General features: G+C 36.0%; 2 protein-coding genes across 30 annotated transcripts in view; one reads left to right on the top strand and one right to left on the bottom strand.

Annotated features, from left to right (window-relative positions):
* Positions 1-12,324, top strand: part of Nrxn1 (neurexin 1) — a 1,098,127-nt gene that overhangs the window by 437,670 nt on the left and 648,133 nt on the right. The window lies entirely within an intron of this gene.
* LOC124079175 (centromere protein Q-like) lies at positions 1,793-2,572 on the bottom strand. The gene has a single exon (XM_046424449.1). It carries the CDS (start codon positions 2,570-2,572, stop codon positions 1,793-1,795), a length of 780 nt encoding a protein of 259 aa, XP_046280405.1.

Here is a 12,324-nt window from a genome sequence, read left to right on the forward strand (position 1 = left end):
AGAATTTTATGGCATATGTTTTCATATTGTCTTACCATAAACTCAATTTGTAACTAGAGGCTATCTGTTCTTGAAAACATATCCAAACTAAATATCAGAATAACACTAAAAACACTAGCCTCCATTCCCTCTTCACGCCTAGGAAAATGTAACATTTTCTGACTTCACAATACATTACTTTCAGACTTAATATATTTATTTTTGTTTTGTGTTTGAAATACACATTATACAAGCAGCAAATTGAATTTGAAGTGACATACAGGAAGCGATCATCAATCAATAGGGCAGATTTTTATATTCATATTAGTTTTTAAGTCATTCTTAATATTCCTAAGATGCAAACCTTCATCTTTTTGTTTTTGTTTCCATTTCTAAAACTTTATTGATATGTATGTTTTTTGTTTGAGAAGGAAGAACTGCCTAGGGAATTGATTAGTAGCTTTGGAAAAAAGGTAAATATGTCATCTAAGCGGATAAATAGTTTCAATATAGAAAAGAAAAATGTTATTTTTAACTATTTTTTTTTATCTTTTGTGGTAAGAAAAGTTCACATGAGAGTTACCCCTTAGCATATTTTTTTAGACAAACAAACTGTAGTTAATTTATTTTACAAAAAGATAAAAGAACAATATACAGTAGTGGCTTAGGAAAGGTTTTTGGTATATTTATAGTAATCACTTATTGACACAAAGAGGCTTACAACCTAATGAGAACAAGTTTATAAGAAGGGGATTTGTAGGGATCCAGTTTGAAATGACTATAGCCACCTTGATAGCAAACATCATCTGGCCACCAGGCGACCCTGTATTCCAAACTCTGTACAATAAGCAAATCCATTAAGATAGTCAGCTGAGCATTTGGGTTGGACAGTGACACCTGAATTGTCCCTTACCTGACTTTTGACATGTTAACAGTATTTGAGAAAGCGCAGGTGCCTTTTGGTAGGCTGTGGGATACGTTCTTTCTGCTGTAGGATGAAGGGATTCTTTTGTCTTGCTGCCACACAAGACATACTCCACGGTCTCTAATAAACTGCATTTTATGTAATCCTGAATTTGTCTTTGGTTTCAGTTTATTTTACCTTTGACAGCCAGTTCTTATACACTCAGCTTCCCCAAAACAGTCTTTTGGGTTGGTTTTTGTTTTAAGGAATAAATGTGCTTAGGTTCCTGTTTAATAATTTTTAAAAATCAAAATGTGCTTTGATAAAGGCGGGAAATAAATATTCAACATCTACTCGTTAACCAACCAAAGAAAGAAAATTTGATGCTACTTTTAAAATTAAAGATACCTGGCAAATCGTAATCAGTCCACAAAAAGATGTAAGTCAGGTAAGACTGAAGACATTTGGGAATTTCTCAAGTTCCAGGTGACTAGAAAGAAAAATGCAAGCCATCAGCTAAAGAATGAATGACAGCAAATACTTATATAATTATTCATTAGGCACTATACATAAACACTTTACATATAAGAAGTCACTATGTGACAATTCTATGCCAACCAATAAATGAACTTCATACAGTCATTATAAATCATTAGATCATGGCTATTCTTATTTTATGGGTTTACACAAATAACTACAAGATACAACAATATAAATATTGATTTTCTAGATTTAGCAGCTGCTCTAGACAGAGTTTTCAGGACTATATTAGATGCAAATTTTAAGTACATATTAGGTTTTGGCCTCTATAATATCATCATAGGTTCACAGTTTTACAGATTCATAAACATTAAATTAATATGAAACAATCTTAAAAAATAAACTCTTTTAAGAGGCATCTAGTTTTCTTTAGGCTTCTTTGATGAACATTGACAAGTTATTCATCTGGAATGAATTTTGAAGAGCATCCAAGTCTTTTACAAGAGAATTTTGGTTTGGAATGAGCATCAAAATTTCTTTGTGAAGTATGGGTGCTTTAAGACTGTTCTGAGAAAGTTCTGGAAGAGGGAGTACCCCACTACAATCCATTTGAAGCATCTGTTTTACCATCTCTTCTTCTACCTCATGTGCCACAATTTGAATTTTGTTCTTTAGACTATGAATATTTTCAGTCATAGATTCTGTGGTCTGTACTATTTTGTCCATTTCTTCCTGCAATAATGCCAGACCTTCTTCATTAGCTCTATCTTGTGCCTTTTCCATTTTCAGTAGATTTAAAACATTAGTTAAGTATTTCAGCTTTCTGGGAGGGACTTTCATGGTTTCACACAATTGTAGCAATCTTGTCTTCAGGTAGTTGAGATGATATTGAATTTGTTCTTTTTGTTTAATTTTGTTACTCAAAATTGCTGTTATTACTGATTCTATCATAGTTTGCAAATGCTCTCTGGCACTCTTTGAAAGAAGTTGCCAGGTTCTTCTCTTGTTGGATGCTGTCTTTATCTGCTTTAGGTTAGTATGTTTTGTTTGTACTTCAGAAGATAAATGCTTTGAATGATTTTTATTTCTTTTTCCTTTGTTTCTAACCTGTTTCTCTGACAACTCCAGTTCCTCATTGTTGATTTTTCTTTCTGAATTTCTTTTCAGCTGTTGAGACTTTCTCTGAGAAGCATTTGCTTTACCAGACATCTCGATCTCTGATTCTTCTTCAGTCTCTCAGGAACTTGTCCCCTTAGCATATTTTTAAGTGTCCAACACAGAATTGTAATCTGTTGGAACAATGTGGTAGAGCATATCTCAAGAATTTTTTCATCTTACTTAACTGAAATTTTATAACTGTCGGTTAACAACTATTTTGTTCTTTGCTTGTATGAGTTAAATTTATTCTAGAGACCTCATATTAGTGGCATCATGCAGAGTTTGTCCTTCTGCAACTGACTTTTTGTTTAGCATAATGACCTTGATCCTTGTCACATACTGTAGGAATTAATTTGTTTTTAAAAACTGAGTAATATTTCCTTGTGTGTGTTGTTAACCATTCATCTATTGATGGGCATTTGGTTGTTTCTATAACTTGGCTATTATGAATGACATTGGTATGGATGTGAGAGTACAAATATTTCTTCAAGATCCTGATTTATGTCCTGTTAGATAAATACCCAGAAATGGGATGGTTAGATCATGTTGTAATACTATTTTAATATTTTTTTAGAAACCTCCATAATGTCCATAGTAGCTGCACCATTTTAAATCCTTACCAACAATGTAAATGGGTACCTATTTCTCCACATACTTACCAGCACTTGTCTTTTATTTTCTTAATACTAGCCACCCTAACAGGTATGAGGTCATATCACGGTTTTGATTTGTATTTCCTTATGATTAGTGACAGTGAACATCTTTTTATATACCATGGCTACTGTATGCTTCTTTGAACAAATATTTACTCATGTTATCAGCTTGCTTTTTATTTCGATAATCTCTTTTTGATTGATTGATTTTTTTAAAATGTTTGTGTTTTTGCTACCAAGTTCCTATTGAAGGATAGGGACAACCCTTCTAAATGTTTCATTTATTCAACAAGCCCTCACTGAGTACCAGCTGTCTCCTGCACTGAAGAAACACATTTATAGGATAATCAGAATTGTGTTGTCCAGATTCCAAAGAACCATAACCACAAAAATTTAATTCTAATACTTTTAATTCAACAACAAATAAATGCATTAAATAACCACCATAAATGGGCCCTTGTCTGAATGATAAACCAGGAGAGGAAAAGAATTAAGACATGGACCAGGATTTAGGAACATAGAAGCAATTGGAACTCTTACTCTGCTTTTTCACCTCACTTTAGATTTATCTTTATCAAAGCGCTTATTGCCACTATGATATAATTAATTATGCCAGTATTCGACCAATTTGAGTTTCCCAAGAAGATTAAGCCCTCATGTATTAAGACATCCAGTGTGTGATTCCTGGGTGAATTGAAAAAACAGTTTCTGAAATAATTTTCTGTTTTCTGTGGTTCAGATGAAGACACTGGTTGAGGAAAGTGGAGTAATGACTTTCTTGAGAGTAAGATGGTAGTGTGTATTTCTTTAGCACTAGAACTTGGGGCATGTAAGTTTTATAACTTTTGGGTAGATTCATTATAATTACATTCAAATGAGGTAAGTTACACAATAAAGATTTATGCTATAATCTGTAGCAATGCTAGAATACAGAGGGGTACATAGCAGAGGAAACAGATCCAGTGCTTTGAATTTTAAAAAATACCTGCATTTTGATCATATGCCCTAAGACTGGACTTTGGGACCAGTTATAAGTTTAAAGCCATGGAGCTTTGATGGAGATCTGAAATACTTAATAGAATGCTATGTGACAGACGTCACCATGGGTGGCTGGCTCTCCAGGCTTTCAGGGCCTGGGCAGAGAAGGATTTGTACTACCTCTTGATAATCTGATTCTAAGTGCTTTGCTCAACTTTCCTTGACGAGGTGAAAATCAAAGAAAGAAAAAAGGCAGGCAGATAGAAATCTCTTTCAACACACTATTTTTTCTTAGATTTTACGTGTACTGTGTTTCGTTTGTTGATCAGGAAGGTGATGATGGAAAATTCTTTTGAGAATAATTAAGTTTACTTCATGTGTGTAAGGGAGAATGTCTTTGGCCAGATAACATTTGAGAAGGGAATTTAAGAGAGCTTTATTTAAAAAGTATTTCTCAGTGTTTGCAACCACATCTACAAGATGGATTTTAACTCAGAATTTGAACCTTATTGTAGAAAGAGGCCTTAAGGCATACAAAGCTTAATCCTTTCATCTGACAGTAAAACCCAGAGCTCATGGAGGTTAGGTAAAATGCACTGGGTTATATTTTATGTGTACTGCTCAGTTTTTAGAATGATGTGTTCCACATGATTAAAAACCATATTCCAGGAAGTTAATTTTCTGGTTTCCATCATGAATCCCTATTCCTTTTAACTAAAGAGTAATAACATTTGTTTTGTTAGCATTGCTGTAGTGAAAATATGTGGATTTGACTTGTGTTGGTATGTTTCATTCTTCCTTCTCCAAAACTCACCACTCAACTGATTCTACTGTTTGACAAATCTCTGGGTTGTTTTTCCCTCTTGGTCTGTTTTATATTTACCTGGAGACTTAGGGTCTTTTGAGACATTATTCCTATTAAATGCTGATTTTATCACAGACCTTTCTTGCAGAGTCTAATGCACCAAATATCAACAAATATTGTTAGAGTAAAATCCTCGAGTCACTTGCATCTGCATCACTTTAAATTTTTGTTAATAATGTTGGACATGGTGGTAGTCCCAGGATCTTGGGAGACTGAGGCTAGAGGATCACTAGTTCAGAGTCATCCTCAGCAACTTAGTGAGGTGTTAAGCAAGTTGGTGAGACCCTGCGGCAAAATAAAAAATAAAAGGGATAGAGATGTGGCTCAGTAGTTAAGCATTCCTGGGATTAATCACTGGTACCAAAAAAAAAAAAAAATGTAGGTCCACTATTAAATCAGGAAGCTAGATAGAAGTTAGATGTAGTGGAGCACACCTGTAATCCCAGCTACTTGGGAGACTGAGGGAGGGGGATTACAAATTCAAGGCCAGCCTGGGCAATTGAGCAAAAAGTCTCAAAATAAAATAGAAAGGGCTGGGGATGTACTTCTGTGTTAGAGCATCCCTGAATTTAATTCCCACTACTGCATGAAAACAAGGAAATAAACTCCATGGATAAGATTCAAAAAGTGCTTGCTTTACTTCAGTGTTGAAAGCAAGGGAAAGGTAGAAGCAGAGAAGAAGTGAACTATATGTAGAGACAGAGAGAGAGAGGGAGAAAGAGAAGGGAACAGAGAGAGAAAAGAAAGAAAGAAGGATGTAAACAAGGGAAGGAGGGAGGGAGGGACTCAGGGAGAAAGGATAAAAGCTTCCTTTTAATAATCCTCTTCCATGGTAGGAAAAGGAATGCATAAATTTCAAAAATAAGAACCCCTGCAAGAAAGAAAATTCTGCACAGTGAAGAGATCTTTGAAACTGAAAATTGAAACTGAAATTCAGTGAATCTCTGTGGGACTTGAAAGCAAAAGGGAAAGAAAAAAAAGAAAAGAAAGGAATAAAGAATACCAAGGAGACATGGTTTAATATAACTTTTAGTGGTGTTTTCAAAGGAGACCATGCCTCACTCTCCCTTTCCCATTTATAAATCAGGCATGTCATATTTTTGTTTTGGTCCTGAGATCCCTTACCAAAATATAGGACATGAGTGGGTGTGCATATTTTCCGTGCCAAATAGTTGATGAATTTCCCAGATCTTGTTGGTAATCCTATGGATTTCATTAATATCACCCAGGTTGGTGTCCCAAGCCTTTCCTGTGTGGCCATACGATTTTAAAAGACAAAAAAGATGGGATCAATTAATGTTACTCAAGATGAAGAGAGAAGTGGAGGGGCATATTTTTAGATCTGGACCTTATAATTTTCGGTTTAGTCTCTGTAACTTCCCCCATCAGCTTCCATTTTCTTTTCTTCCTTTCCTTGTTCCACGTAACCAGCAAGCAACATAAATAACAAATTATAGCCGTTCTGTTTAGCTGCACCCAGTTGATGTCTGACTAGCCAATAAGGGAGAAAAAAAAAAGCCTCAGAATAAAGACAGAGCAGACCTATCTCATGCAACTACATTATCATGGTATTTAAATACATCCAGATCTATGATGTTTATGGCAGACCTAGCAAACACTGCTAAACAGAAGTGGTTTTTAAATCCTCCAGGTCAACTCCACACCAGCTTATGATGGTCCACTTAAAACAGGACTTAATGCACTATAAACTGTTAAAACTGAAAGCACGTATGACAGACCATGTATAAGCGTGCTTAGGAAATAAAACCTTTGATTACACGAGTGAGGAGACTAAGGCACAGCAGGACTAAATGACTCCCTTTAGATAAATTTCCTTTTTCACAAATGTCTCTATCACTCAGCTATCCTCAGTGTAAGCAAAAATAACCAAAGTGGTTTCAGCACCATTATGAAAGCACAAATGACTGGGACAGAATCAGATCCCCAAACGGACCAGCAAGCTTTCCTTTATCCCACAGCAGAGTCAGTCAATCAGGCCCTGGAGGGGCTCACTTTCTGGGTAGAATATGGCTGCTGGTTAGAGAGGGCTCTGAGTTTTATAGGTTACAATGAGGGTAAATGAATCACTGGAGACTGAAGCAGAATGTGTCCGTTTGGGCAGTCAGGAAAATAGTTGAAAAAAGTCCAAAACTTATTGTTACTGGGAAGGGATGAAAGCTTGGAACTCTGCCAGAGTTTGCTATTTATCTTCTTCCCCTGGGACCCGTTGTTACCCAGAGCTTCACTATGTGCTTTTCTCCTTCCAAGAATCATGGGCAGTGGGAAAGGATGAAAGTCCATGGCTTACCGCTCAGTCCCTTTAGGACTTATTGTTATTGGGAAGGGTTAACATTTGCCTTCTCTTTTCTCCCTTATCCTGGACCACACTGCCTTCCTCTTTCCCCCTGGGCAGGGGCTGTCTTAGGATGTGTTATTTTCCATAATCCTTCACTTAGCACATTCAATAAGATTTTGAAGTTAACAAAATAGTAGCAATCATGGGTAGAAGCATCCACCATATCACCCAATACTTCCTTTCCCAAATTTTTCATCCACAGATGAACTTAGAAAGTAAGAACACATTTTCTCTTTGCCAGTTGTCAAGATGTCAGAATCCTTTGTGTCATTTTCCTTGATTTCTTATTCTTACCAGAACTTTGATGATCACACGATTCTACAGGCATCTCCCAAGATAGCCTCAACTTCCATATCTGTCCTTGTTGCGTAGCTAAACAGGTTATCAAGGGATACTGGAGCAAGGTCATGCTTCAGTTATTTCTGTAGAAAATTCTATAGAAAGTGAGCTTTTCTGGATTCATGAAACATGTCTTCCCCATGTATTACTGTTCCTTAGCACAAAAAACAAATTTTAATATTTGACTTAGAAATTTTCCCTCTAAATTTTCAGTTTCTAACCATGACCAACCTCTGCAGGTAGTACTGTATCTATCATTCAAATTAAGTAATTCAACTCTAAGAAATCACATTATGTATGTACTAATCATTGCAGAAAAATACTTTGTTTCAGATTTTTTTATGAAATGTTTTCAACAACATTTTATATTTGAACAGATATTCTTTCCTTTGGTGCCAAGCTTATATCTTATAAAATACAATTTTTGTTCTTCATTTTACCTAAAACTCTGCCTAGGTAGTTTATGGTATTAATTTCTCATATAAGCAGATGATTTGCTTTCTTCCATTTGGTTTTGTATCCCCCATTTTTTGATGTGCCATTCTTCTTTCCTTCAGTAAGTAAGGTTTATACTTATTGAGATGGCTAAATCCACCCCTGTTTTAGCCAGCTTTTTCACTGCTATGACTAAAATATCCAACAAGAACAATTTTAGGGGAGGAAAAGTTTATTTGGGGCTCAGCTTTCAGAGGTCTCCGTCCATAGACAGCTGGCTCCATTCCTTGGGGCTTGTGGTGAGGCAGAACATCATGGTGGAAGAGTATGGCAGAGGAAAGCAGCTCACATTATGATCAGAAAGCAGATAGACTCCATAAACCAGATACAAAACATATACCCCAAACGCAGTTTCCCATGCACCCACCTCTTCCAGCCACATCCTACCATCTTTAATTACCACTTAGTTTATCCCATGAGGGAATTGATTCACTGATTTTGTTAAGAATCTCTTAACCCAATTATTTTTCCTCTAAACCTTCTTGCATTACCTCATATGTGAGCTTTTGGGGGATACCTAATATCTAAACCATACCAACCCACTTACTGATAGCAATTATTGACCCTTTGCATCATGTTTAAAAATTCATTAAGTTTCAATCTACGACCAGAATTTTAATGTATTTTCTAGTTTCTTATAGAAAACACCCAAACCTTTCTGTTGATTTCCTTTTCATCAATTGCAACTGCATCAACCTCAATTAGCAGGGAGAATCTCTGAATCATGTATTTCCTATACTAATGAAGAAATTATTACTTGGTTTCTGAAATGTTGACTCATAGCAGTTTTCAGTGAAGCATATTTCCTTTGAATTACTTACGTTTCTCATTTCTCTTCATCTTAAAATTCCTCTTTCATGCAGCATCCATCATGTTGTTGAAAAAGCATCCACATGATAAGATTACATCATAATATTCAAGTTAAGATTACTTATTAAATAAATTGCCCTTGGTATTGCTGGAGATAAAGATTTTCTCCTGAAATGGCTTAGCATTGATCTGGGAGGTCATATTTGAACAGGTAAATATATTTTCTTATTTCAGTAAGTAGTGACCACCAGCTGAAGGATCATTATATTTGGAACCATTTGGCTTATCAATTGTCATAAGCTCTGAAATTTTATAAGATCTTCTTAATGAGCTTGCAATAAGTGTGGTAGATCTTTTACATGGGCTCTGGAGTAATACTTCTGTAACCTTAGGCAAATAACTCATTTTATTCATGCCTTGGATTCTTCTTCAGTAAAGAAGTGCCAATATATGCTCCTGGCATTTCTGTGGGGGGTTAAAAGAGGTGGCTAATGAATCTTTAGAGGAACTAGAAAATTAAAAATTTAGAGCTGATAAGTATGTATATGATATTGAGGCATTTTACACATACTGCATAATCTCTACAACAAAAATGCAGAAGAATTATTATTTATGATTATTTAAATTTTTTAATTAAATTATTATTTTTCTATTGAAAAAGCTCAAGAAAGTTTAGTAACTTGTCTAAGGTTACATCATATTAAGAGATTGAATAAAGATCTGAACTAAGTTGGTAATTCTAAAGCCTTTTCCTCCTCTCTAGTATTTTGTAAAAAAAAAAAGTCTTGGGTAAGCATGGGCAAAAGTGAGCTTCTTTTTAGACTCATTTGTTTGTTTATTCTACACATTCACACACAGAGGAGGTACTGAAGCTTTGGAAATGGACCTGCTTCTTGGGAAAGGCAATGTGGAGAGATAGGAGAGGACTTGTTCATTTCTTTAGTCTTATTCATTTATTTGTTCAACAAATATTTATTGAATACTGAGCAGCATTCTGAAGTGCTCAAGTTGCTGAGCAGGAAACAAGGAAACCAATATTTACAGTGTCTAAAAATCCTGCAGGTAGAGAGGCTCATATACTGCTATGAAATGCAGGACAGGAACTCAAGAGGGAGATTGGGAGCCATTCATATCCTGGGAAGTTTAATAAGGGACTTTAATGAGGAAAGGAGGGAGGAGAATGGAACCCTCAGGACATCGAGAAGCCCTTAGCTTAAGGAATAAAGTCAGAAAAAGAAGACAAGGAAAAGATGAGGTTGAGGTTGGGGGTAAGGGATATACCCCAAGGCAGGGTAGTGACTGAATGATCATTAGAAGGAGACAGATAGATAGATAGATCTTCAAGAAGATCCTTAAGTTGCTTCAATAGATAAGAGACCTCATCTCCCTAGTGATGCATCAGTCAGAAATTTGGGAGATGATGATATGACCATAGTGTGAGTCTCTTCCGAGGTAGCCAAGACAGAAACCCAAAGAATAACTAGGACAGAACCATGCTCCTCTTTATTGAAAGCCTCTCATATGACATTGCTCAGTAAGAATTGTGTCCTAGGAAACCTCCCACACACTCCATAAAATCCTGAGGAGCAATGCAATTCATCTTCCAGGCAGACTAGGGAAATCCCTACTGCAATGTCCTGTCAGGTGGGACCTCTGAAGGCTGCCAAGCCAGATGGGCAGATGGGTCCCTTTTCCAAAGGAGGAATGGCAAAGCTCACCATCTGTTCTGCTAGATACAAAGCTTGTTATTTTTTGCAGTTTTGACCTGGCTGAGCCCTTTCTTCTAGTAATTGTAGTGAAATCATTGTGATCTACAGAGCATCACCATCAAGACACAATGGAATAGTGGAGAGAGAGAGAAAGATCTGCAATTAAACAAATTTACATTCTATTCCGGAACTCAGCAGTTTTGATAAATTGCATACCTTCTTTGAATGTGAATTTTCCATGTAATGGGAGTAGGATAACAAAGGGTTATTCTGACCATTTGAAATGGTGCATGTCAACAAAGCAGCACTTAAAGATGCTCATAAAAGTAGTAACAACTTTTAATAACATGATGTGTATCATGAATGGCATCAATGATTGTTATAAAAGACAGGGGAGCTCCGAGAAAGGACAAGGATATGAGAAAAGGTGACAGAGGTAGCTTTGAAAGAGGAGTTGCCCTAAGAACTCAGATTGCAAGAGGTTAAAGGAAAAAGTGGCTGGCAAAAAGAGAGAAGCAGGAATTTCATTTTTGAAAGTTGGTAATGAGCAGAAGGAAAGAGATGGACTATTGTTGGAAGAAGGCCAATGCTGAGGGGAAGTTCCTAACTCCTGATCATAACTGTGAAATAAAAACAAATGTGAAAACCAATCTCATCTAGCTAGAAATAAAGATGCTTTTGAAAAGTTCATTTTTGCACAGGAAATCACCAGAAAAGTTTTTAGGGTGCTATTAGGAGAGAAGAATTAAAAATGATGAAATATAAGAGCTTCTATAGCATATTGTTTGTTCGAATTTTAAAGGCTTTATTGATTGATTGATTGATTGATTGTACTGGTTTAGCGTTTTGATCCTCCCATCTCTATGCCACAGCAGGCTGGGGAAGAATTACTAAGGAACACAGAGCACAATAGCAGTAGAAATTAAAATCATGTTTAACTCTAAGCCCTCACTTGAAAAGACATCGGTGATACTGCACCCTTCAAAGTCCGCCCTCTGCATGGCAGAACTCCAAATGATATTTCTAAATGCTATGAATTCTCACAGACAGCCTCTTCGGTCTTCCTGGGAGCTAGTCTTCCATCTGTTTCCATTACTGTTGCATCGATATTCCAGGGAGAACTGGTTTACATTCGTGGTCTCAAATGCTGACCATGGCATCCTTAAAATGAATGCTATTAAGTTCCACTGGTCCCATGTATGTTTCAGTGCTTCTGTTATTTGGAGTAGGGGTAGGAATGAAGAAATGGGGTGGGATGGGTCTTTTATCTTACTCTGGCCCATTCAGCTTAATCAAAAAAATTTAAAATATGCCCCAGCCCTACAAAAATAATAGTCCAGAGAATAATAACACTAAAGTAATTCTTCTGTCTCAGATAACAGTAATCATATTTGGGGATCAAATTCTTTTCTTCTTTCAAAATTCCAAAATATGTATTCTGTCAAATCAGTCAAAACCTGAGAAAGATTTTTTTTTAGTTGAGTTTCTTAGTTGAGTATCTTTTACTCAGTATACTTACGATTCATGATTATTTCCAAAATCCTGATCATTATTTTGTTCCAAGTGGCCACCAGGTTCTCATTAAAACACACTCCCAG

This window comes from Marmota monax, unplaced genomic scaffold (genome assembly GCF_021218885.2).
Source record: "Marmota monax isolate L192 unplaced genomic scaffold, Marmota_monax_Labrador192_F-V1.1 WCK01_AAM20220418_F8-fsc00015, whole genome shotgun sequence".
NCBI lineage: Eukaryota > Metazoa > Chordata > Mammalia > Rodentia > Sciuridae > Marmota > Marmota monax.